Source organism: Falco peregrinus, chromosome 9 (assembly GCF_023634155.1).
Source record: "Falco peregrinus isolate bFalPer1 chromosome 9, bFalPer1.pri, whole genome shotgun sequence".
NCBI classification, from domain to species: domain Eukaryota; kingdom Metazoa; phylum Chordata; class Aves; order Falconiformes; family Falconidae; genus Falco; species Falco peregrinus.
Window position 1 is genome coordinate 21017737 of NC_073729.1, and position 23405 is coordinate 21041141.

The window sequence follows — 23405 nt, forward strand, 5'->3', positions numbered from 1 at the left end:
GGTAGGCAAGGTGGACGCTGGTCCCATTTTTGCAAGCCAAGGCTGCGAGGTTAGAATGGCTGCTGCTGGCAGCTTTTGGAGGCAGAGCCCTTGACAGACATTGCAGCGGTGCAGGCAAGAAGCTGCGAGCATCAGCCGGGGGATGAGGTTTTGGGGGCTTGCGGGCTCAGCAAAGGGGGCAGTGACCTTGCAAAAGCGAGAGGCAGATTTGATAACTGATATTATGAGGACTGAGAGGCACATGGCTGGGGGGGAAGCTGTGGGGCTGTGAAGCCACACACAACACTGCTGGCAGAAAGGGCCACTAACACTAGTGATAGCCTGTCGCGACATCGCGGTCCTGTGCTCTCCCATCAGAGCCTTTGGCCGAGGCAGGGCTGACTGGGCAGTGAGCAGGCAGCGGCTCAGAGGCTGCTCTCGCCCCAGAGACCAATTCTGTGCTGTTGTGGGTTGCAGATAGATAGATATGGGGTATCTGTAGCACTGTAACGAGCAATCAAAGTGAATGAAAGCACGTCTCGAGTCATTACCTTGTAAAAAAAAAAAAAAGTCTAACCTTTTCTCACCAGTCAGAGCTACTTCTCTACAGAGTTCTCCCAAAACCTCAGCCAGCCTCCTTTCTCCAGCCTTGCTCTCAGCCTGACCCCCAAGGATCTGTCATCACTAGTGACAGTGACAGAGATAAACATGTCTGAGTTGGTTGTCTTCCTGGGATGTGACTAAGCTGCAGTCGAGGACAGCTTATTCCTGTTGGATCTGAATCAATACAAGCACACAGCCTGCGCTTTCTAAGCCTTTATTAGAAGGAAGGACAAGCTTCTGGTTTGCTTTGCTCCTCCAGGATGAGGAATCCAGCCTCTGCCGCGAGCACAGCCCTGCGCGGCCACGGGAGAGCTGGGCGAAGCAGGCAGGCTCAGCTGCTTTGCGGGTACACGATGGAGGTCACAAGCATCCATGTCACTTTGCATTTGATGGGTCCCTGTCTCCACTGGTTGCACCACAGAAGATAATATGGTCCTTTTAGGACCACTGTAAAGGTCTTAGCAGGAAGGCAAGCAGGCAGTAGCTCATGCCTGGGCATAACGAGAGGGAATTAGAGATCCTCTTAGAGTCCGACTAGCTGCATCTGCACTGGAGGATGCCAAGCTGCTCCCTGAAAGCAGGAGTGACAGCCAACACCACGGACAGCTTTCATGCAGTGGTGAGAAGATGTCACCTGGGGACTTTAAAGTCCTGTCCCTGGGCACAAAGAGCCGTGCGACATACATGGCTTGGCCCCATGGAGCACAGCAGCTGATGGTGAGCCAAAGGCATGGCCTTGGGTGGCCAGAAGCTGTCATGACCCTGAGACTTGGTGCTTATGGCGATGCTGGTGCCTGTGGGCTGTCCCCAGAGGGTTCCTCCTGGAAAATCAAGAGGTTAAAATTGAGTTGGGGTACAAGGAGACACTGCCTTCTCAGTGTGCTGCTTGCATGGACCTGGCTGATGTGCCACAGCTTCACCAGGCATCTGGAGACACCAAGCAGCATCCAAAAATCAAATCCACCTTTTATCTGGCAGTTTCTGGGTTAGAGCAGCCCGTCGCCAGGATTCCCACCTCCACCCAAGGAGCTTGAACATGAACATATATGATCTTAAACTACCCTAAGAGCAGAGATTGGGGCATCTTCCCCAGCAAACCCATTGCTTGAGATCTTTCTGGGCGCCCCATCCCATCACTGTGAAGAACAGCGATAAATTCACCGACATGCCTAGTTATGATGTCTGCCTTGTTTGGCTGCTCGCGAGCAGCTGGAGAAATTGGGACCATCCAGCCTGGTTACAGACATGAGTTTTTCAGAAAGTCAAGCAGGTTATGAGCCACCACCATTCAAAACCAGCCACCTGCCTCCAGTGGCCACGTGCTCCCACACTGTCTCCAGCTGATGAATGCACATTTCTGAAGATATATTGTTCTTCCACCAATGAAACACAATTTAAAAGAAAAAACGCACAGCTATTTACTGCTACCTGTGAGAGCCGGTGTTATTTCAGAGGCAGAAAGTGCTATCTGTTGCTTAGGAACAATCTTTATCCTACAAAATGAAGACTTATGCTCTCCAAAGAGTTCTTTAAATGCGCCCCACATGTGTTTGTCTTGCTTAGAAGCTGACCCACCTCCTAAATAAACCACAGGGAGAAGTCTTTGTGTTCCAAGCACAGCACTGGTCACCTAATATACCCAGCCATAATTCGAGATATAGGGTGTATAACCCATACCCAGCCATGATTTGAGCTGTAAGGGTATATGCCCCATGCCCAGCCACGATGTGAGCTAGAAGGTACATTCTTTATACCCAGTCATGATGCTCACATCACATCTCACCAGAGATAAGGTCTGCAAAAGCCAGATGGAAACTTGCTCATCCCAGGCAGCCCCCTCTCCCCTACCCCACTGCCCCAGCACACGGCACTGGCTGCATGGCCTGGTGCTCACAGGGGTATGGCTCGGGTGTTCCTCCTCGGCATGTAGGGCAAGCACAGAAACGGAGGCAGGCTTTGGCCATGTCAATGCGGAGACATTTCTGAAAGGTGAGGCTTAAGAGAACTGCATCAGGCTGGTTGTGTGTCCAGTCATTAACCTGGATACTCAGATACTCATCCATTGCTCTGTTTCAGCAAGCCAAGCAACTGTTGTTTCATTGACATGTCTTTCCAGCTCTTGTGACTTGGGTAGGTGGAAATACGTCCTGCTCCAAATTACTCTGCCTTTGCCTGGCTGTGCTGTTTGTTGTTGCACCAGTTTGTTTTCCCCAAAGAACAAAACATCCTTGAGCTGCTCAGAAGAGCTGCTCCTCGAGGACACAACACCCATCGGTTTGTTCCCTTGTGCTCACTGTCCTTGCCAGGCACAAGGGACCTCTTCTTGGAACAGCAAGAGACCACCACAGCCAGCAACCAGCTCTCATGTCCAGTCTAAAGAAAAATTCACACCAGGTACAAAAGCAAAAGTAATCTCTGGAGGTCCTTCAGTTATGATAATCTAGTTTGCAAAGCTATCTTATCCGAGACCCCAGTAGAAGCATCTACCAGGGTGGAGCAGGTATTGAACCGAGAAGCCTTGCAGGACATACTGCTGGAGCTCTTCTTCTTGCGGTAGAAGTAGCTGCTGAGGTGGAACCAGAACTTGTCGTGGAGGGAGGCATAGATGAAAGGGTTGTAGCAGGCAGAGCTCATGGCAATCAGGTGACATGAGACCTGGATAACATTGACATACCTCTTGTCCAGTATGGTGAACTCCTCGTCAATGTCTCTGATGAAGTTCACCACCTGGAGGGGCAGCCAGCAGATAGCAAAGCACACCACCGAGACTGTGAGCACCCGGAAGGTCTTCTGCTTTGTTCTGGTCCATTTGTCTTGGCAGGGGTAGGCAGCGCCCGGGACGTTCCTCCTCCGCAGGTGGTAGGTGATGGCACAGAAGGAGACCGATACTGCCAGAAGTGGAAGCATGTAGGACAAGAGGAGCATCAAACATGAGTAGAGCAGCCGCTCTCTCTCTTTGTTCTTCCAAAACTCTTCGCAGATGATCATGTCATGGCCGATGGTGTTGAGATCCAGGTAGTGGGTGTGTAGCGATGTGGGAACAGAGGCCATGATGGAGAGTAACCAAATGCAGGCCACGAGGCAGATGCAGGACCTGCAGCTTATCCTCTTGCGGATAGGATATGCCACCACAATGTATCGGTCAATGGCAATGGCAGTGAGGGACAGCACTGAGACGAAGACGGTGGTGGCCTGCATCAGGGTGACAAAGTAGCACATGAACATCCCAAAGAGCCAGCCCCGCACCTCAAAGGCGTAGGAGACAGTGAGGGGGACGCAGGCGAGGCACATGATGAAGTCGGCCGCTGCCAGGTTCCCAATCAGGAAATTGGTGGTGCAGTGCAGCTTCTTGGTGAGAGCAATGAGGAGGATGAGGAAGAGGTTCCCCGTGCACGCCACCGCCACCAGCGTGGCGTAGAGTGGGATGAAGAGGGGCTTCAGCTCCAGGAGGAGGTCCAGGCCGGTGAAGAGGGCGGCTGAGCCATTCTGCCAGGAGTCATTGGGCAGCTGACTGTGAGCCATGCTGCTCTCCTGTGGCCGATGCTGCTTCTCTGTGCCTTGAAATCAGACCGTCAGACCTGTAGGGGAAAGAAATGTGCTGTGGTTGTGCTTCTGGGCAGAAGAACCTGTCCCCAGGCTCTAGGTCCTCTTGCCCAGCCCCACAGCGATGCACCGGCTGACTTAGAAGATGCTGTGAGTTTTTAAGTGACTGTGCCCTGTGGCAGACACAGTGGAGCTTTGGTACAGAGAAAATGGGGAACCTGGCTGTGAAATGGTTAAGCTGTGGGGCTCAGATCTGCCGGAGCTGCCAGTTTGGAGCTTTGGAGCAGCAGGACAGGGAAAGCAGCTCGGGATGCCTCATGGAAAGTAAGCTGGGAGCTGTGCCGACCGAGAACAGAAATAAGAGACACTCCTGCATTTTTGCTTTTCCTTTTTCTCCTGCCAACTCCATCTCGACCTGCCAGCCCTGCCGCTGCCCTCCAGCCGCCTGGCTCGGCAGCGGGATCATCTCCGTCTCCGGCCTTCCATCTCCCTCTGTCCCAGTCCACCCTACCGCTCCCCTGTCCCACCGTGTTATTTTACCCCATCAGGTTATTTCTCCACCACCCACGGAGGTTGGGCTTCTCCTGCTGGGGTGGTTTTCTCCGGCTTCCCCTTGTAGTGACCACAGTGGGAGCGAGTACGTGGATCCTGAGCACAGCCACAAGACTACTCCCAGTGGCACAAAGGGGATGATGACAGATACGTTCTCCAAAAAGTGTAAGGAAATTAACAATTACCCTCCAGGACCTTCCCCTCGAACGCCACACTGCTAAATTTACCATTTCATCCCCCTCACCAGCACCTGGGCAGTCTTCATCCCCCCCAGTGGAGAGGCAAACCAGCGTTAATTAAGTAGCCCCTGTAATGAACCGAGAGATATTACGGTTTTCTACTCCATGGCTGCAGGTGCAGAGCGCAGCTCCAGGTCCCCATGCCCTGCCTGGGGCAGGAATAGCTGGGAACTCGCAGCCGAGAGGACAATACGATCGTTAATTTAAAGAATAAAATATTCAGCTTCATTTCCTTACAGGTTCGGAGCGTGGCGACGCTCCTTCTCCCGCAGCGGCAGTGCCAAAGCCCCGCAGCTCTGGCCGCGTTACGGAGTGTCCAACCGGGGACGGGCCGGAGCGGGGGGGCTCACGGGGGAGCCCCCGGCCCACAGCGGCACCCCGGCGCACTCACCTGCCGGGGCGGCCCGGTGCGCAGGGCTGGGCGAGGGTCTGGCGCCGGCCTCGCCGCTGGCCCCACGGAGATGCTGAGGAGCCTTTCGAAGATGCTGAGGAGCCGTTCGAGGATGCCGAGGAGCGCTTCCTTGGCAGGGTGTTGCTCCCCGCAGATCTCCGGCAGCCGCGGCGCTTTCTTACGCTTCCCGTCGCTCGGGGTTTGTGGTGAGTTTTGCCGTTGGGTTTGGGGTTTTTGTTTTGTTTTCGCACCGGTGCCGGAGATTTCAAGCCGCGGAGGAACAGGACGTTCCCACCCGCGGTGCTCGGTATTCCAGGTGGTCGCGGGGACGCGCACGTCCCATCCCACCGTGCCACAGGTGGGGCCGCATCTCCCTTCCCCCGCCCGCCCGGGCCGGCGGGGAGCCCCGGGGGACCGCGGGGATGCTCCAGGGATGCTCCGAGGGGTGCTCCGAGGATGCTCCCGGGAGGCTCCGGGGATGCTCCGGGAAGCCCTCGCCCGCCCTCTGGGCCGGGTCCAGGCGCCCCCCTGCCAGTAGGGAGGGGAGGGGAAGGGGCTGGGGCAGGCGAGGAGGGGACGGGGCGGGCGGACGCAGGGACCACGCGGAGCTCCCGGGCACAGAGAGCGGCCGCCCCGTCGGGGGTCCCGGGAGGGGGCTGAGGGCAGCGGGGGGCGAGGGAGGACCCGGCCGTAGGGTCCGGGCGGCCGTGCAACAGGGGTGGCCCAGCTGCAGGGCGGTGGGCACCCAGCCATGGGGTGCTCACGGCTGTGGGGCAAGGGCAAGGCGGGGTGAGGGTGGTCCAGCTATGGGTCGGTGGGCACCCAGCCACGGGGCGAGCGCGGTCCAGCCATCAGGGAGGTGCGGGGCACAGGTGTGTGGTACAGCGTGTGCCCCACGGAGCTGAACCCCCAGTGCGCACCAGCACCAGCCTGTCCCCAAAACCGAGCGGCTCCAGCCAAGGCGCCAGCAAGGGCCAGGTGGGGAGAGCAAGGGGCGCTGGGGAACTGCCTCCATCCCGCAGCCACGGGATGGGGGAATAAAAACGCCAGTTTTGCATTTTATTTCCTAGTGGAGAAGAAAAAACCCAAGCCAGGGCAGTGTCCCAGCCGGCTGGGAGCAGAGCCAGTACCACCAACTCAAAAGGTACTGGGCGCTCCTGGTGTCCAGCCGCTCCCCAAGGCTTGCTTTCCACTGCTGGGAAATGAAGCAGAATTGCCCCAAAGGCAAAGGGGAGCCAGGGCCAGCTATCATGTGAGTGTAATTTTTAATTTTTTCTTTTTTTTCTTTCTCCTTTAGAAGAAAAAGCAAATGTTGGCTTCTCCACAGGCATCCCTTTGAAGTGAGTTGTATTAATTACTGTGTGCCCCATCATAAGGGAGTGTACAGGAACAGGGTTGCTTGTTATTTAATGTGGCCAAGATACCTGGCTACCAGAGCCAAGGCAGGTTGCTGCCCATCAGCTGTTTTCTTTAGAAGCCTCTGATTCCACATGCAAGATATTTTCATCTTTTCCTTCATAGCTTACTTAAATAAGGGAAAATTAAAAACAATCTTCATCATCCACTGGAATTTTCTGGGGTAAGCGGAACGGAAACTGTCAGACCAATCCTAGAAGTTCTGTAAAATTATGACTTTTGGTGAGAGAAGGCTGTTCATTTGTCTCAGTCGGATGGATGTGGGTCAGCGTTATTAAACCTGGCTGAGAGCAAACTTCAGAGGTGAGTACTCATGCTGCCAAATAATCAGCAGGAAAAAAATCATCTTTGTCTCCCTAACACAGCCTGGCCGAGAGCTGCTGTTAATTTTAAACAGCAGCACAATCTGATAAGGAAAGCAGAAGGCACTTAAAAGATCATTTGAGATGAGTGATGGAGTTTGAAGATGACAACACAATAATGAATCGCTGGGTGGCTGGGACAGAGGCACGTCCAGCCCCAGTCAGCCAGAGCCTTCCCCCAGCGCCGGCTGCACCATGGCCAAGGCAACCCGGAGCGACACTGGGAGCTTTTCCCTCTGCACATGTTTATCTTATCAGATAGCTTATCAGAAAAAGCCTTTTCTAACCTCATCTTTACTGCTTCCAGACCCTATAGGATAAGTCACTCTTATTCCAAAGCTCATATTGCCCCACACAAGGGGCTTTGTCTCTGAAAGGATATAAGTGATGGATTCAGAAGCTGCAACCCACGCCGCTGATCCCTGAGCTGTGAGCTGGTGATGCTTCTTGAAGCATTGGTGCTTGAAGCTTCTGCTATGGCATGCCGGTGTCTATCCTACCCCATACAGATGATGACCAGGAATCAGCATTTGCTGTGCTTTTATCCTTTTCTTTCTGCATAGGTCACCAGGTTGGCTTTTACAAATAACCACAGGTTCCAGCATCTGCAAGACACCACCAGAGAACAGCCAGAACAGGATGACCCAGAGCCACCTCTGACAACACCAGGCTTCATCACCTTTTCTGCAAAACAGCAATCCCGGTGCAGACCTTCCTCCCACAGCAGGTTGCAGTTTTTCCTAACCTGAGATCCTAGAGAGCCTGTCAATTAAAAAGCAGGATGAAATATTCTCAGCATCATTACACGGTGCTGCCAACTCATGCCTCAATCAGATTGATTTCACCGGTGCAAGTACACGGTGAACCACTGTATTTTGCCCTGTATGGGTGGGTGTCAGTTCTTGGGAGAGCACGGGGAGGATCAGACTGCCATGAGCACGTTTATCCACGTCAAGCACAGACAAACGGAGCCGACCCTGACGTGCATGGTCGTGCCGCTGGAGGCAGCTGCCCGTGCTCATCTTCCCACGGATATGTGTGAATCCCAGCATGGGCTAATTTTCTGCATTGGCGTGTGCTTGACAGGTATGTTTAATGAACGTTTACAGCTGATTATATTCCACAGTGACACTAATCAGCCTCAGCGGTTGCCTGATTTGTTTTTTCTTAGTCGCTCACTAGTTTAGGTGCTGATTTCAACAAAAAAGTGCTTTGCGGCACTTGTTTTCCACTCCCCTTTTCCTCCTCCCAGGCCTTTCCTTGCTGCCTGACGTGCCCCTAGCCCGGCTGTCCTGGCTGGTAATATTTGCAGCGATGGCCTCCATGGCCCTCACTGCTCAGACAAGGCAGCCGTCAGATTGTCTCAGATTTCACTTTACTCTGCCCCATCTGGAAAACAAATTACTGGCAGCTTGATGATGCTGATGTGTTACAACATGGCCGTGATCCAGCTCCCTGGGAAGTTTAAGGGGGTAGAGAAATACTGTTTCATGCAGAGAAAAGGGTAAAGAATTGTCTTTAAAAGGAACAAACTCAAATGCAGCTAACATCTCTTTTGTGATTACTAGTTTCCCACACCTGGAAAATCATCTTCTGTATTTGGCAGCAGGTTTTTGCTTCTGCATAATAGTCTGGACATGACACTTTCAGGCACCACTACTGCGGCCCCGTCTGCCCCTCCTGATGGTTTGCGTTCCCCCTATTACTATGCTGTTATCAATTGCTCATCTTTCTGTTTAGACTGGGGCATCTCCCAGCACAGAAATTATTTCCACATATAGGAAGGCTGGTGTTGCTGTATGAACAACAGCAACAAAATCCCTAGTGAAAATGCTGCTTGTACCAGCAAGAGTTACTCTGATTCATAGGAGCTAAACAGTTTTCCTAGAACAAACCGTAATACTTGGAAGTCAAGTCCTTGCTAGTTAAACCACATCAGCATCACCACCAAGTGCAACACTGCCCAGACGCATCACGCTTCTTCGTGTATTCAGAGTTTTTAAGGTTTTTGAGGGTTTTAACAGAGGTGTTCTTGCTACTCTTATGGTGGATTTAAGTACAGACCCAGTCAAGTCTGATTTCTTCGGGGTCAGTGTCCACCATGTGAAAGCTCCCAGCTTCTTCTTCTAAACACCCCTGCACTGTCAGTGCCTTCAGTCTTGTCCCTTTCCTTGACACAGAGGGTTAGGCTACTCAAGTGTAAATGTTCCTAGACAGTAAACTTGTGGTTAGATTGAAACTAGATAAAAAGTAGCTTGTGTGCTTATAAAATAGCTTTTAAAAAAATCTTTTGTTTGTTCTGAGGCAGATAGGTCAGGTCTTTCAGTTCTGCTGTTGACATCCCAGTTGCACTTGAGTCAGGCAGCCTTTGGAGCAAGCCTGCAAACTGATGAGGCTGGATCTGCTGCTTGATCTGAAGGCAGTCTCTAATTAAATGCCAATCTATATGCGCTTTGGCAGGTTTGATTCTCTTGCTGAAAAGATGATGCTGCAAGTGCTTCAGGACCTAATTTTCTGTCTTGTGCTGACATTACCAGTCAGCAGCCACAAACTGAGCAAACGGGTGTTCCTGCCTGGCTTGTGGCCTGCATGACAACCGAGCAGAACCACGCTACGCTGGCCTGAGCGCATTCAGCTTTCCTGGACGTACCAGAGCCAGTAAAGCCAGCACTGCACCACCAACCAACCCTTGGGCAACACAGGCATGGTGCTGCTTGCAGGGCAGCTGGCACAGCCCTCGGGGACAGAGCCTCCCTGTTGGAACTGGATGCGGCTGTTCGTGAAGGTCTCTTCAATTGCCCATTGAAATGACCACCACTAGTTCTTTCCTCTTCCTTCAGCATAAAGCATTTGTTTGACCTTCTGGCCTCCATCCTGCTTGGTACTGATTTATTCTGGTCTTTTTTTACTGAAAGTCCCCGGATCCGATGATCGGTGGCTGCTCACCATGCGCAGCGATAGGACTGACTCCCTGCCGTCGTGGCAGTGTGCTTTACAAACACAACAGGTCAAACTAGCTGCCCTGCCTGCTGTGTTTGAACAGAGCCTCCCGCAGAAGGAGCTAATCAGAGTAGCTGGGATTTTGGACAAATCAAGGCGGACGATCTTCTCATCCTTCAGTCATCTGTACAGGCAGGTAACAGGTAAATAACCAGCAAAGGACCTGCGTGTGTCTTGCCAGAGTATCAGTGCAATTTCAAAGACCTCAGCTGATTCTGTATCTGGACAACTCTTCCGCAGACCCTTTCCTTGGGCTCCTGAGCTGTTTCTAAAAATGAAATGGTGAAAGTTACTCTGTCTAAGGTCCCTTCCCTAGAGGAGATGCTAGGTTCTGTGCACTGTGTTTCAGTAGAGTTATTTTGAATACATTTTTTAGATAGCTTTAACAGGAATAGACAAAACAATGTAAAGCATCTTCACAGTCGTTGGCTAATCACAAGAAGGAAATATATTAACTACGACATAGCGTGGGTACAGACAGAGAAACTGCATCTCTCTGTACGTACCCTCTCTAGTAAACACTCAGAACTATCTCTGTTATAGTTTGACATCACAGCTGAGAGGTATTTACAGCACTGTACAGAAAAGTGGACTTATTTTAAAAGATATATTAAAAGATGACAAAACCCACCCTCCAACAAGACACAAGACTTGCTGACATTCAGGTAATTCACTGTATTTCTCAAGCCTTAAAAAAAAAAAAAGGTGTTTGTTCTAATGGAGAATTAAGTGTGTGACTGTTTTGTGAACAGTGAGCCGGGGTGGGTGGTTATACCCATAAAGCAGATGATGGAAACAAACACTGAGTCACAGCACTGAAGGAGAAGCACCAACAGAACAACAGCTGTCAGTGAGCGAGAGAATAGCACCATTTGTAGTTGTACAGAGACAGAAAACAAGGAAGGTCTATCAAGAAGCTACTTTTAAAAATGTATTTTCATACAGATACATAATGAACATGGTATGAATCTAGTATGCATGCATGAGCGACTAGAACTACCCCTACAATTTCTGTCTTAACAAGCTTTATTGGACAGAAGATGTCTGCTGCTTCCCTCTATCGACCTTCAGTGTCAATGCCAAGACAGAAAGCACAAGTTAAAGAAGAATCAGTCTTACACAAGTATATGATTACAGATTCTTTGATTAGTAATGGGAAATAACCCTCTGCTGAGTTAAACAGGATGAACAACATTTAAATAATCGAACATATTTCAAATCAGGTAATTCTATGCAAGTCTGTGATGAAAACAAGGTATTTGTAGCTTCCCTGGTTATCGCTCTTCGTTTCCTGGTAAGAGAATCTCACCTAAACCTCTTTTGGAGAGGCTGAAGGAGATAAAGAACAGGTACAAAATGACCAACATGAGAAAAAAAGTACTCCCCCTCCAGCCTATTCTATAATAGAGAGTACAGAGTTCAGCCAATGAAGTGGGATGCTGTAGGATGGTACAGTATGTAGACAGGAATGTTAAAATAGTTACAATGGCAATGATACCATCAATTTAATGACTACAATGATAGCTTCCTTTAGGGTTCCAAATCCACGTATGAGAAAAATATCTGTCTTCCTTCAGGCACAGCTCAGAGCCAGCTCAGACTTAAATAGTGGACTTTGCAGGAAAGAAAAAAAAATGCCCAACTGCGTAATAAAAAAGGTACAAGACAGGAAGAAAAACTGATTCAGTGGTTTTATCTGTTCTATTCTAGATCATTATGTTTTCTGATGCTTCTGAACAACTGCTTTGTTGTGTTTAGTATGTCTCCTGATGAATTACAAACAATTCACATACTGGAATGATTAGGTTGCTACAGGCTGGGAAGAAGATCAAAGTAAAATTTCAGTTCAGCGTGTGCTGAGTCACAGGCGTTCCACTCTTGTCCATAACAAATGTCAGTCACTATCTCTGGAGGTCCAGAGCTGGGTTTTTTTGGTGTGTGCTTTTGCCCTCCCCACCTCCCCCCATTATTACTACCACTGGGTACAACATCATCAGGGTTTGGACAAGAAGCAGCGCTGCGGTGTGGATGGTGCATATCTCACTGCTCAGCAGCTGGAGGTTCCGCCTCAGTCTCCTGCTTCTCTGGCTGAGATTCTGGAGGGATGAGGTACTGTACCTCCTCAGTACTGATTGCCACTTTATCTGGTTGTAGCCATCGCTTTAGATGTTCTAGCGTGCTGAGGGAAAACAAAGACACGAAGTGAAACAAAAGAGCAACAAAGCCTCACAGGAAGGTATGAAAACAGTGTCAGGAAAATCCCCCATATATATTTGTTGCACCTCCATAGGTATTCCTGTTGCCACAGGTAAGGTCTGTCACAAGGCTGATCCATGTGCCAGAGAGCAAGCAGAGTCTTTCATTCTACAAAGACATTCTGCTAAAGTGGGTCTTTTAAAACTATGGTTATAAGAGTTTTACGCTCCAATTTTTCTTGATAAAAATAATCCTCAGCGGGTACATCAGCCTTTACATTCTTGAAGTACTAGTCTGTCTGTGTAGCCAAAGACTAAAATTCAATTTCCAGCTTTCTGGGCTGGAAGTAAAAAAACTGGTGTTAAAACAAACCAACTGACCAAACCCCACAAACTGCCTATTTGTGATGAAGATTAGGAAACATAGTGGGGAAGGGAGGGGAACAAAACCAGAACAGGAAGCACATCTAAAAATGTGTGACCATTAATAACTCCAGAAGATTAAAGAAGAAAAAGGCAGTGGGCTTACATTCTAGAATGCTAACCCCACTATGGATTCTATAGATGTTTATATACTAGCGTAATTGCTGTCTTACAGTCTCTCTCACAATAACTGATCTGACTAGAACAGATCTACGCCCGTCTTTGCTTAAATGCTGGCTATAACCCTAGAACTTTATTATAATTCTTAAATGTATGCCTCTGTGTGTATGCTCATCTTCTAGAAGTGGGATTCAAGTCGTTAATACTGCCACAACAAAATTAACTTGCTCTTTTACAAAAGCAGAATTTCCCTTGGTAATGTCCTTGAAATTATCTGATTGCTTAAAAGTTAAGGTTCGTTTAATTACGTTGGTGGGTGAGTATCAAAGACTTTGTCACCATTCAGGAGTTATCTCCAACTTCATAGTCAAATTCTAGGGAAGAAAATCCTTTCATGGATAACATCCCTAGCCTCTAAAAACAGTAGAAAGAGCACATATGTCTACAAAAGTTTTAAATATAAATCATATTGAAGTTAACTGGTCAAAGAAAGAATCTAAAACTCCTTATGAACATGGATTATTTTTCATACTTTAGACTCCCAAACTAACTTAAGTAGATTTTCTTCAAGGGAGAAAAATAATCTTTACAGCTAGAAGCAGTCATGAAAAATGACAGTTCAGAAAAGAAATATGGAGAGCATTATAAGTGATTTGGAATGTGAGACTGCTAAAGAAAAGGACTCTCATCTTAATTCATACATCATCTGTAAAAGGGTAATGGGTGAGAGTGCACGAGCATTGTAGGAGAGGCATGGAAGAGGGAACTGCTCAGGAAATCTAATCTCAGGACTGGTACCAACCCTGTAACGAACGTCAAATCCCACTTCTGTCTGAAGCAGTGCTTATCTGGGACCTTACCAGATGCAGGGAATGGCCTGGGGTTTGCTTTTAAAGCTAAAGCTTAGTAAAAGCAATCTGAGACACATCAGACATCCCCCCCTTCACTCCACTCCTTCCCTACCCCACATGTGACAAGGGAAATTATCAAGTAGAATCCAGTTGTTTCCACACTGGATCCCCTCAGTTTAAGGGATGCAAAAATCAGTGAACAGCACTGAAAATTCAAACCCAATGTGCTCTGTGTGTTCCCCTCTAGTACGATGCAAATGGTACTAGAAAAGTCAAACTCTTTCAGAGAGCCTGTGACAGTATTACCGAGTTGCAGTGATATTTTTGTCACAATGCCCTATCACAAGTCCTGACAAAACCTTATTTTAGTTTTTAAGAAATGAAGTCTGTTTGCCAACAAGTTAAGTGGTAATTCCTTCTCATCAATTTGCTTATTACCTCTCATCAGAGTCATGTCCCTCTACATAAAATTCAGACTCAAACTTCTCCTGCAGAAACCTGTCCCAGCATTCCTTCTTAGCCTGGGAGAGAGTGCGCAGCATATCCTTGGAGGTCACCTCCTGAGACAAGCCTTTAATTCTCATCAGTCTTCTCTCTGTGAAGAGCCAAAGGAAGGGTCTTCATTATCTTTACTGTGTTTTTCCAAAAAGGAAGAAAAGAAGTATCTGGACTTCTTTATCAAAAAATTTAAATTAACTTTTCAAAACTAAGTCATATTTTAAAAGTAATTTCCCCCCCTGTATTTCAAGTCTGCATGACTGCATTTCTTGTATGTATACAAGATGATATTTTTAGGCGATGTTTCTGAAGGAAATAAGGTTTATGCCATCAGTCAACTCTACCCATTTTTAAGTTTTAATAACTTGCACACACACTGTTCAGTTTCCATGAAGTCACACAGGAGGGTACGGCTCTCACAGCCATTTAGTTCCCACAATTTCCATGCAAATTGGCACGGAATATAAATCACACCAATTGCAGTGTGAATCCAAATAATGCCCTAACTGAGGGGGGAAAAAAATGTGAGTGCAGCAGTATTATTGGTCAGTTATCTCATAAAAGAATGTGATATTGTGAGTTCATCTGCCACAGGGGACGATGAAAAGCACCTCCTTACCAGACGCAGGGTAATCCAACTACAAGACACAAAGCTACAGGAAAGCAAATTTTGTTAATTCCTCTGGTCACAAAATCCCATTATAATAGTTTCCTCCTTAAACTGGCTCAGGTATTGACTTGTAATCACACTTTTTACTGAAAAGCATGTCGCTAGTTGAACTGCGCTAGTTCACAACACTGTTGCCCACCTGTTAAGCTTTCTGGAGGTTGTCTTGTGTCGTGGAATTGAGCTGTCACCAAAAGTCTCTGGCCCTAGCAATTCAGAAGACTTGAACTATCATATCTGTCCAAACACACAGCCAGGCTGATGCTAGGATTTCACAACCACTAATCCTAGCCAGGTACAAACATAGAGCAGGTTTATTTCTGTTGACCTAGCCAGAATATACAGGAGAAACTTTGTGCTACTGTTATGCTTTCATCCTGGTTGTGAGAAAACACACAGATCTAGTCTGAAGCCTGCTTGTAAAACTAAATCCACGGGCATTTTTTTTAACAAGTTGGAACTGCAGCAGTAATTAACACCAGAAGAGTTAATTTTTGCCTTGTCGCTGTGGCACCCTTGATCTGATACTAAGCACTCTATTACTTCATAGTACATTATGTAGTCTAAAATGGCAAGTAAGGCAAGATGTAAGCTCCAGCAGAAATGAAAGCTTAAAAAGCCACTTCTGCCACCCTTTCCTCCTGGCCTGTTTCTGTATGCAGCCTCCTATGCAAGCCAAGCCAAGTATTCGTGGGGCTGCACTGCAAACCAGGTTACAAACTGACCCAAGGTAAAAATAGCTCCACAGGATGGAAGGAAGGGGAAAAGAAGAACTGTAAAGATGGAATATTTTGCTACGAGCCGAAGGAGTAGCAGTCCAACTGCTGGAGAGCAGGGGAACCCCAAAGCTTCCTCCTAACAGGCAACAGAAGTGTCCTTCCTGGGTTGGATGCTGTTGATTGCAATGAGGCCTCTGAAGGGAGTACAAAATATTTACAACGGGGTGACAAATTCTATGGCCTTACAGCTAAAGACTGCAGCACTTAGTGGTGCTAGGATGTTAGCTCCAGTACCGGTAACCTTATCATCTGTCGTAGCAAGTGTTTCTATCAGCTGTCACACTGTTCCAAATCAGTTTATGGCTTTATAGGTTAAAGCAGGAATTAAGAGAAGCAGTCACCTCAAGAAAATCTGCATGATCTGTCATCTCAAAATACAGATTCCAGCAGGCATGATTTGGGAAGGCATCAGAGCTGTCTTTCCCATACCCGTCCCCCTCCTCTCCAACCAGAAAACAGGTCACAGAAAGGAATCTGACTTTCCTCTTTGCACTCAGAAGCATCAGCTGAGACTCCATAAAAGGATCGAGGCAAATACTGGTAACACAAAACCACCTTGGATCTATAGTATTAGAGTTCAGAATGCATCTCCCCTCCTCAGGTCAACCACAGGGCAACTACACGTTCTTCAGTGAAAAAACAGCGGTGTCCCTATCCCACTTATTTTTTGGGGAAACCCCAAATTCTTTGTTTTGTACTTGATAAAAAGTTCCTTTCTGCAGCATAGCTGAAGAGGCTATGACCGTGCTTCTCATTTGCATTAATGCACTTGCAGTAAAGGAGTTTAAGTTGTTGCATGACAACTTTCCAACCAGAGCTGTCAGCACCGTCACCTCAGCTGCATAGTCAGCACCGTGGCTGTCCCAAGCACCTATGCGAATGGCAGAATCGAGCCTAACCAGGCACTCACCTAAGGAAGCCAAGTACACTTCTGAATCGTTCAGGGGTGCCCAGGGCTTCAGGTTTGTTTGGGAAGAGCCACCTGATCCGCCACCCTGGCTTCCTCCATCAGCATAGGAATCCATGAAGGAGTCTGTAAAAGCATCGCTGGCATCCTTCTGGTCGGGACGTGGCAGACACGAACAGATCTCAGCCCAGAGATCCTCGCTGGACCTGGTGACCGCGGAGTCGACGCTCTCGATCATTCTCATGGTGAAGTCCTGAGGTGGAGGCAATAACTGATGAACACCAAGCAGCGAACCCTCTGCCAGGCCACTGCCCTCCCTAGGTCACATCACCAGAGGTTTCAGGGCCCTCTCATCCCACGGGAGGCGTGACCCCCTCCGGGGAGCGATGACACGCTCCAGTGTGTCGCATTTACACCCACAGACCCAGCGGGCCCTCAGGGGGGCAGGCCGCGCGGCCCCCCCCCGCCTACCCCGGCGGCCCCTGTCACCGCCGCTCCCCGGGGCCGCCCCAGCCGCCTCCTCGGAGACACGGACGGGACACGGAGAGGCCGCTCCGGCTGCCGACCCGATCCCCGCACCCGCCTCGGCCACCGCCACCGCTGCAGCCGTCCGCACCGTAAACATGGGACGCCGCAACGGCTTCTCACCGCACATCGATTGCCCTGTGGATCTGGCCAATCGCCGCGCTGTCCCTGCGGGGAGAGGGCGCCTATTGGCTCGTCGCCCAGCGGAGGGCGGGGAATGGGCGGGATGCGTGAGGGAGGCTGAAGCCGTTGCGGCGCCATCTTGGCAAAGGGCGGAAGTTTTCGTGGGGGGAGGCGGCAGGAACCGTTACACCTGGCGGCGGGCCGCGGGGGGGTCTAGCGCGGCTGCGCGGTCGGTGCCGGGACCGGGGCCGCTCGGGGGGGCTGGTGTGGGCGCGGGTCCCCGGCGGGGAGCGGACGGCCTGGAGCCTGCTGCAGGCCGGGGCCGTGCCCTGCCGCTCTCCCTAGCGAGGCGGGCGAGGGGGGCGTCGTGGCTCCGGGGCCTGGGCGCGCTCCTTTGCCGGCTCCGCCGCGGCCTTCCCCGGGAGCTGCCGCCCGTCACCGCCGGCCCTGTCCCCCCCGCCGCGGTGGGCTGTCCCCTCCCCGGCCGCAGCCAGCTCCTGGGACATCGCCTGTGCTGAGCCCGCGGTGCTGACCCCGCGCAGCCCGGGCCAGGCGCGTTGGGGCGGGGGGCTCGGTCCGGGGTCCCCGTCAGAGCGCCGGTGCTGAGCCTGCGCTCGTAGCCGGCCGCCGGCCGTCCCTGGGATGAGCTGCCTGCTGCCCAGCACCGCGCTGCTCATGGGGCTGCTCCTCGCCAGGACCATGGCCTGGACTTCCAGCGGGAAAACACACCCGGAGCTGGTCAACAACCTCTACAGTGAGTACCGGCACCGTCCCCCGCCGGGCACTTCTCGCCGCTGCCGGTGGAGCCGGTTGGCGCTTGCTGTAAGGATGGTCAGTGTTGTTACACGGTGATTTGAGCAGTGGTGCTGCTCGTTCTGCACTGTTGGCGTTAATATCGCCTGAATTTCAGTGCTTAGGAGCGTGGCCAAATGGGCCCGAGGGAGGTGGTCCTGCCCCTCTACTCTGCCCTGGGGAGGCTGTGGCTGCGGGGCTGTGTCCAGCTCTGGGCTCCCCAGTTCCAGAGAGACAGGGAACTGTTGGAGGGGGTCCAGCAAAGACTACAAAGATGGTGAGGGGACTGGAGCATCTCCCCGATGAGGAAAGGCTGAGAGAGCTGGGGCTGTTCAGCCTGGACAAGAGAAGACTGAGAGGGGATCTTATCAATATCCACAGACATCTTAAGGGCAAGTGTCAGGAGGATGGGGCCAGGGTCTTTTCAGTGATGCCCAGCCACCAGACAAGGGGCAACGGGCACAAACTGCAACAGAGGATGTTTCAGCTGAATCTAAGGAAGAACTTCTTTGCCTTGAGACTGACAGAGCCCTGGAAGAGGCTGCCCAGAGAGGCTGTGTGGTCTCCTTCTCTGGAGACATTCAAAACCCACCTGGATGCACATCTATGCAACCTGTTGTAGGTGAACCTGCTTTAGCAGGGAGCTGGACTAGATGATCTGCAGAGCTCCCTTCCATCTGTGATCATTCTCTGATTTGTCCCAGTCTGAACTGGTTCTATTTATAATTAGATAAAAGATGTTACGCCAGCAGTGGCAGGAAAGACTATCCACAGCCTTCCTTCCACTCCTCTGGGATGGTAAATGCATGGCACTTTTTAAAATGCTGCAGCCCGTGGCATTGCTCTGGCGTGTAGATGCTGAGCCTGGCAGACTGGGATGTGCCTCCAGCGGGATGCCCTGGGACTGGAGTGTTGCTTGGTGCCCCCACTCTGCTCAGGACAGTGGGCTGGAACACACTGCAAAATAGCTTGGAATTTCCCCTGCTGCTAAAGCTGATTTTTCCCTGTAGGAGTTCCCTCAGTGATGAGATGTGAAGGGATGTTGAATGTTTCTGCAGTCATTGCTCTTGACTTTATTTTGCTCACTGTGCCAGTGTTCCTGAAACCTGAACCAGAGTCTCAGCTTTCAGGAGAGAAATCGTGACTCAATTTATTATTCATTACGTTTGGCAGGCCCGGAAACCTTGGGGGCATAAGTCACCATCCTCTGAGAGAGGCTGGGCTGGTGGCCTGGGACCATACATGATTTCAGTTTGGGTAGCAGAAACTGAAAGAGTTGTACTTCTATCCGCGGTTTTCTGTCCCTTCCCTGATCACTTATTAAGGTTGAATTCTCCTGGTTCTGCTAACTGCCTGAATGTACTCCTCCCTTCCAAATCTCCTCTTGCTACAGTACTGAGGATTTGAGTCCTTTCTCTCTCTGTTTTTCTTCTTCTCCCAGAAAAAGGGATAATTAAATCCCAGCGAGTCTTTGATGTGCTATTGGCTACTGACAGAGGTCACTACATCAAATATTTCCCATACATGGATTCTCCTCAATCTATTGGTGAGTAACTTAAGGCAAAGTATGACTGCTTTTACAGTGTGCCTGTTGACTGTGCTTGTCATGCTGATGGGGGCATGTGCGATGGCTTGGCAGGTCTGTGTTTTCTGTGCCAGGTGCTCTCTCCCCAGAACAGTGGCTGAGTTTTATGATGGGTCAAGCACAGCAAACCCCATCCGTATTTCAGCTGTGGGATCCAGAGGAATGAACAATGCAGCTTTTCCAGGTTCAAAATGTTCATTGATTACTGAGTCTTGCTCAGGGAGCGGAAGCGAGCGCAGGCTGTGAGAGCCGTGGGGTGTTTTGATGAATGAGCTGGGGGCTGGAACGCCTGGGAGACGCAGCACTGTGCAGCCTTGCGCTCCTTAGCAATCCCATGGAATGAGATTTTAAGTCGGTGAAGTGCTTTAGTGTAGCATATAAGTACGCTTTTTTATTTTTAGGGGAAGTGGGGGAGAATAAGGAACTGTGCCTATTGGTAATTTTAATTGCCGTTTCTTTATCGCATTTGTCGCCGGTTTCCTTCTAGGATACAAGGCTACAATCAGTGCACCACATATGGTAAGAGGAAACTTTTCACTTTTAGCAGAAATGGAGGAAATTTTGTTTGCCATTTTTAATTTTTCTTAAATACTAAAGTAGAAAGATAAACAGATCCCATGGACATGATTATCATGCTTGCTTCTTTAGGCACCATATATCTGAAGCTTTTTTTCTTTTTAAGAAGTTTGCTGTAAACACTCTTAAGTTACTTTAAAAGTGTGCATAGATAGGAATTCCATGCAACTGAGGCTAACCATTAATGTTGTCCTTTCTTTGCATGAGACCTTTATTCCTGCTGCTTCACAGCTTGTTACTGAACCTTTTCCTATATGCTGTTCTGCAAAAAGATTTTCCAGATCAAACACTTGATTTTCACTCTGAATGTCAGACAAAATGCCAGGTGTGCAGGTGTGCTGTTTAAATCGGAGCAGATAATTGCTTAGAGCAGGTTTTAGGAGAGGAAACTAAAATGGATGTTTCGCACCTTCTTGTGGTCTGCACAGCATGCCCATGCACTGGAATTGCTAAAGGATCAGCTTGTGGAAGGTGCCAAAGCGCTGGATGTTGGATCTGGAAGCGGATACCTTACAGCGTGCTTTGCCCGGATGGTAAGCTTGCAGGACTCTGTTTCTAGCTGGTGAGGTGCATCAGGGTGGGTAGCTTGCCATAGCCAGCACAGGCTTTCTGTTGGGAGAGGGGGAGGCAGTAAAACCAGATACAGTCATTTTTGGAAACTAAAGGGATGCTGTACCTGCCATGAGATATTTTGTGTGTTAACCCAGTTCAGATCGAGAGGAATGTGTTACTCTACTGTGCAAGTCCATTGTAGGTTCTTCTTAGTTTGCTTCCTAAGTAGTCACAGTCTGTTTCTTTGTTTTCTAAACTCCTGGAATTATTTGCTGTGAAGTGCTAGAAAGCTGGTCAAGTTACTCTTCTCAGGAGGTTACTTAGCCAAGAACTGGCCCTGCCATGGAAGCTGCTAATTCTACCAAAGAATTCTTTCTTTGGAAATGGAAGGTTACCAGGAATCCCTGTAGGCAGTGTCTGTGTATCCCTCAAGTAGCTAATATAAGTGGGGCTACTCAGCCTTAAAAACAAGGGGTAGAGTATTTGCAGCTCTTGTTCAGAAACTCTGCTCTTAAGTTTCTTCCTGGAAATTCTCCAATCCCTGCAGTAAGTTGCCCTGTAAAATACACCTCTGTACCATGTAGGTGTTTCTCTGCTGTTTTTCTGTTTAGATGGGCCCAACAGGGAAAGCTGTGGGTGTAGAGCACATTAAAGAGCTGGTACATGAATCCATCAGAAACGTCCAAGAAGATGATCCGACTTTGCTTAGCTCTGGCCGTGTAAAGCTTGTGGGTGAGCACTCTGGGATCCTGGTGCATGTTCTCTCCTGTGAATGCATTAGCTCTGGCTGCCTGCAGAGCTCCGCTCCTTGAAGCAGTTGTTCCAGTTGGTGGTGATGCTTGCCATGGTGTTAGCAGAAACCACTGCTAAGTAAGCACCGTGCCACGCTGACCTGAACACTGCAGTGTAAACAAGTAGTATTTAATGTTACAGGCAGTCTTATCACACACCTTACTTCCAAGTATGTAGAGACTGTCTTAACTCAGTAAAGACTGCCTTCAGAGGAGAGTGGCTGTACCATGTCTGGGTTTTAGTTGATCTGAATGGGTGGGTTTGGTTTTTTTGTGAGGATAACTTGAGTCAGCTTTCCCTGTATCTGGAATCTCAAGCCTTGCACAAAGCTCTGCTGTGTTACTGCAAAGCCCTCCTGGCTTTGGCTGTGCCTTCTTCTAGCATGGCTCAGTTCCAGAAATCTCTCCCCCTTTTCAAAAAGTAAACTAATGCTACGTTTTGAGCTGACAAGTCAGTGCTCTGATTTGGGAATTCAAATTGCTGTCACAATCTCGTTATGAATTTTTCATTGCCTAGATTATAATTGAAAGGATATAGGAAGGATTATTTTTGTGTGGATTTATCAGAACAGAAGTCTCTTCTGCATGCTTTTTCCTCCTGTAGTTGGAGATGGCAGGCAGGGATACCCTGAAGAGGCTCCTTATGATGCCATTCATGTGGGAGCAGCAGCAGCAACCGTACCAAAGGAGGTAAGAGTGAGCATGCTGGATGTTTGTTGCTATGGGCTGCCTGCCTCGGTAGCTGTAGAAAAAACCCCCCACCAAAACCCAAACCCCAAACTAATAATTAAGGAACCACTGGAAGCTTCTTTTTCTCTGTTTTATGTTGAGCTGGCCAGTTTGTGCTTTTTGAGGTGGTGTGACCTTCACAGTGTGGCTTATTTCTCTTGTCTGGGTTTTTTTGGCTCTGCTGATTGTGATTTGTCTGCTTGCCAGTTGCTGAATGAATTGAAGCCAGGAGGCCGGTTAATATTGCCTGTTGGTCCTGAAGGTGCAAACCAAGTTCTGATGCAGTATGACAAAACCAGCGATGGGCAGATCATCGAAACGCAACTGATGGGTGTGATCTATGTTCCTCTGACAGATAAGGAAAAGCAGTGGCCTCGGTAAAAAATTCCTCTCCCTTGAGGAACGCTTCTTCCTCACAGCTGCCTCTGTGAGCTTGCTCTCCTTGACTGCTGGCTTTACTGACAGAGTCCTGGATTCCTAGCAGATGCTGTTTGTAAAACAAAAAAACAACAACAAAAAAAAAAAAGAGAGAATATGAAGAAAGAGGCTTGGCTGTGGTAAGGTGCAGCAGGAGGGCAGGATTTATCTTCTAGTAGATAGGGCTTGCAGACTGAGGACTTGAGCCTTTCCCCCCCTCCCCCCCCGGAGCCTGTGCACTTTCATAAACACCATAGCCGTGTTGATTCTGTTGCTGAAGGCCACAAATAGTAACTGTTGGTTTTTCTTTGCCTCAGGGATGAATTCTGATGGATGAATATCTCTAAAGTGACCTCAGAAAGCTCACGAATGGGACTTGTGGCTGTAGATGGCCTGTATGGTTTTGCCTGTTGAACGGCAGCTTTATCGGTGGACGTGCCTGCAAAAGGCAGGCGGTGCCTTAGCAGGGCTCCTGACGAGGGATGGAGAAAAGGTGTTTCTCCAGCAGCAGGCCCAGGGGAGGCTCTCGGGGCCATGCCTGCTCCCAGAGAGTGAATGGATCCAGGTAACTCCAGCTCTGATAAGCTATAGATAACAGCTGTTCACAGAGAATTCCAAAAGCAGACAGGAATTCTTAAACCTTGGCTAAAATATACCCTTTAATATTGACTACTCTGCCTAATGCTTTGAGAAAATAAGACACAGTTACTGTTCTGGAGCAGCAATGTACCCTGATTTGTCAAAGTTTAATTACAAAAGCATGTTCTCTTCGTGTTTTGCCTCAATTAAC

The 23405-nt window shown here is 49.3% G+C and overlaps 3 protein-coding genes across 7 annotated transcripts; 1 reads left to right on the top strand and 2 right to left on the bottom strand.

Moving 5' to 3' along the window:
* Nucleotides 1-687: 687 nt before the first annotated feature.
* LOC101924363 (prolactin-releasing peptide receptor-like) lies at nt 688-5241 on the bottom strand. The gene has a single exon (XM_027795229.2). It carries the CDS (start codon nt 4102-4104, stop codon nt 3013-3015), a length of 1092 nt encoding a protein of 363 aa, XP_027651030.1. The 5' UTR covers nt 4105-5241; the 3' UTR covers nt 688-3012.
* A 5762-nt stretch (nt 5242-11003) lies between these two features.
* On the bottom strand, nt 11004-17206 carry CCDC32 (coiled-coil domain containing 32). Of its 5 annotated transcripts, none has more exons than XM_055813888.1 (4): nt 17142-17206; nt 16529-16778; nt 14113-14269; nt 11004-12264 (listed from the first exon to the last, which is right to left on the bottom strand). In XM_055813888.1, the coding sequence occupies exons 1-4, from the start codon at nt 17178-17180 to the stop codon at nt 12126-12128; spliced, it is 585 nt and encodes a 194-aa protein (XP_055669863.1). In that variant the 5' UTR covers nt 17181-17206; the 3' UTR covers nt 11004-12125. The 5 variants fall into 5 exon arrangements, with proteins under 5 accessions (XP_055669863.1, XP_055669866.1, XP_055669865.1 ...); XM_055813891.1 differs by having other exon boundaries at nt 17105-17156; XM_055813890.1 differs by having other exon boundaries at nt 17061-17142.
* A 105-nt stretch (nt 17207-17311) lies between these two features.
* On the top strand, nt 17312-23385 carry LOC101912943 (protein-L-isoaspartate(D-aspartate) O-methyltransferase-like). The gene is made up of 9 exons (XM_055813887.1): nt 17312-17402; nt 17794-17927; nt 19407-19511; nt 20038-20069; nt 20555-20659; nt 21290-21410; nt 22074-22159; nt 22406-22575; nt 22933-23385. Exons 2-9 carry the CDS (start codon nt 17816-17818, stop codon nt 22943-22945), a joined length of 744 nt encoding a protein of 247 aa, XP_055669862.1. The 5' UTR covers nt 17312-17402; nt 17794-17815; the 3' UTR covers nt 22946-23385.
* Nucleotides 23386-23405: the final 20 nt, after the last annotated feature.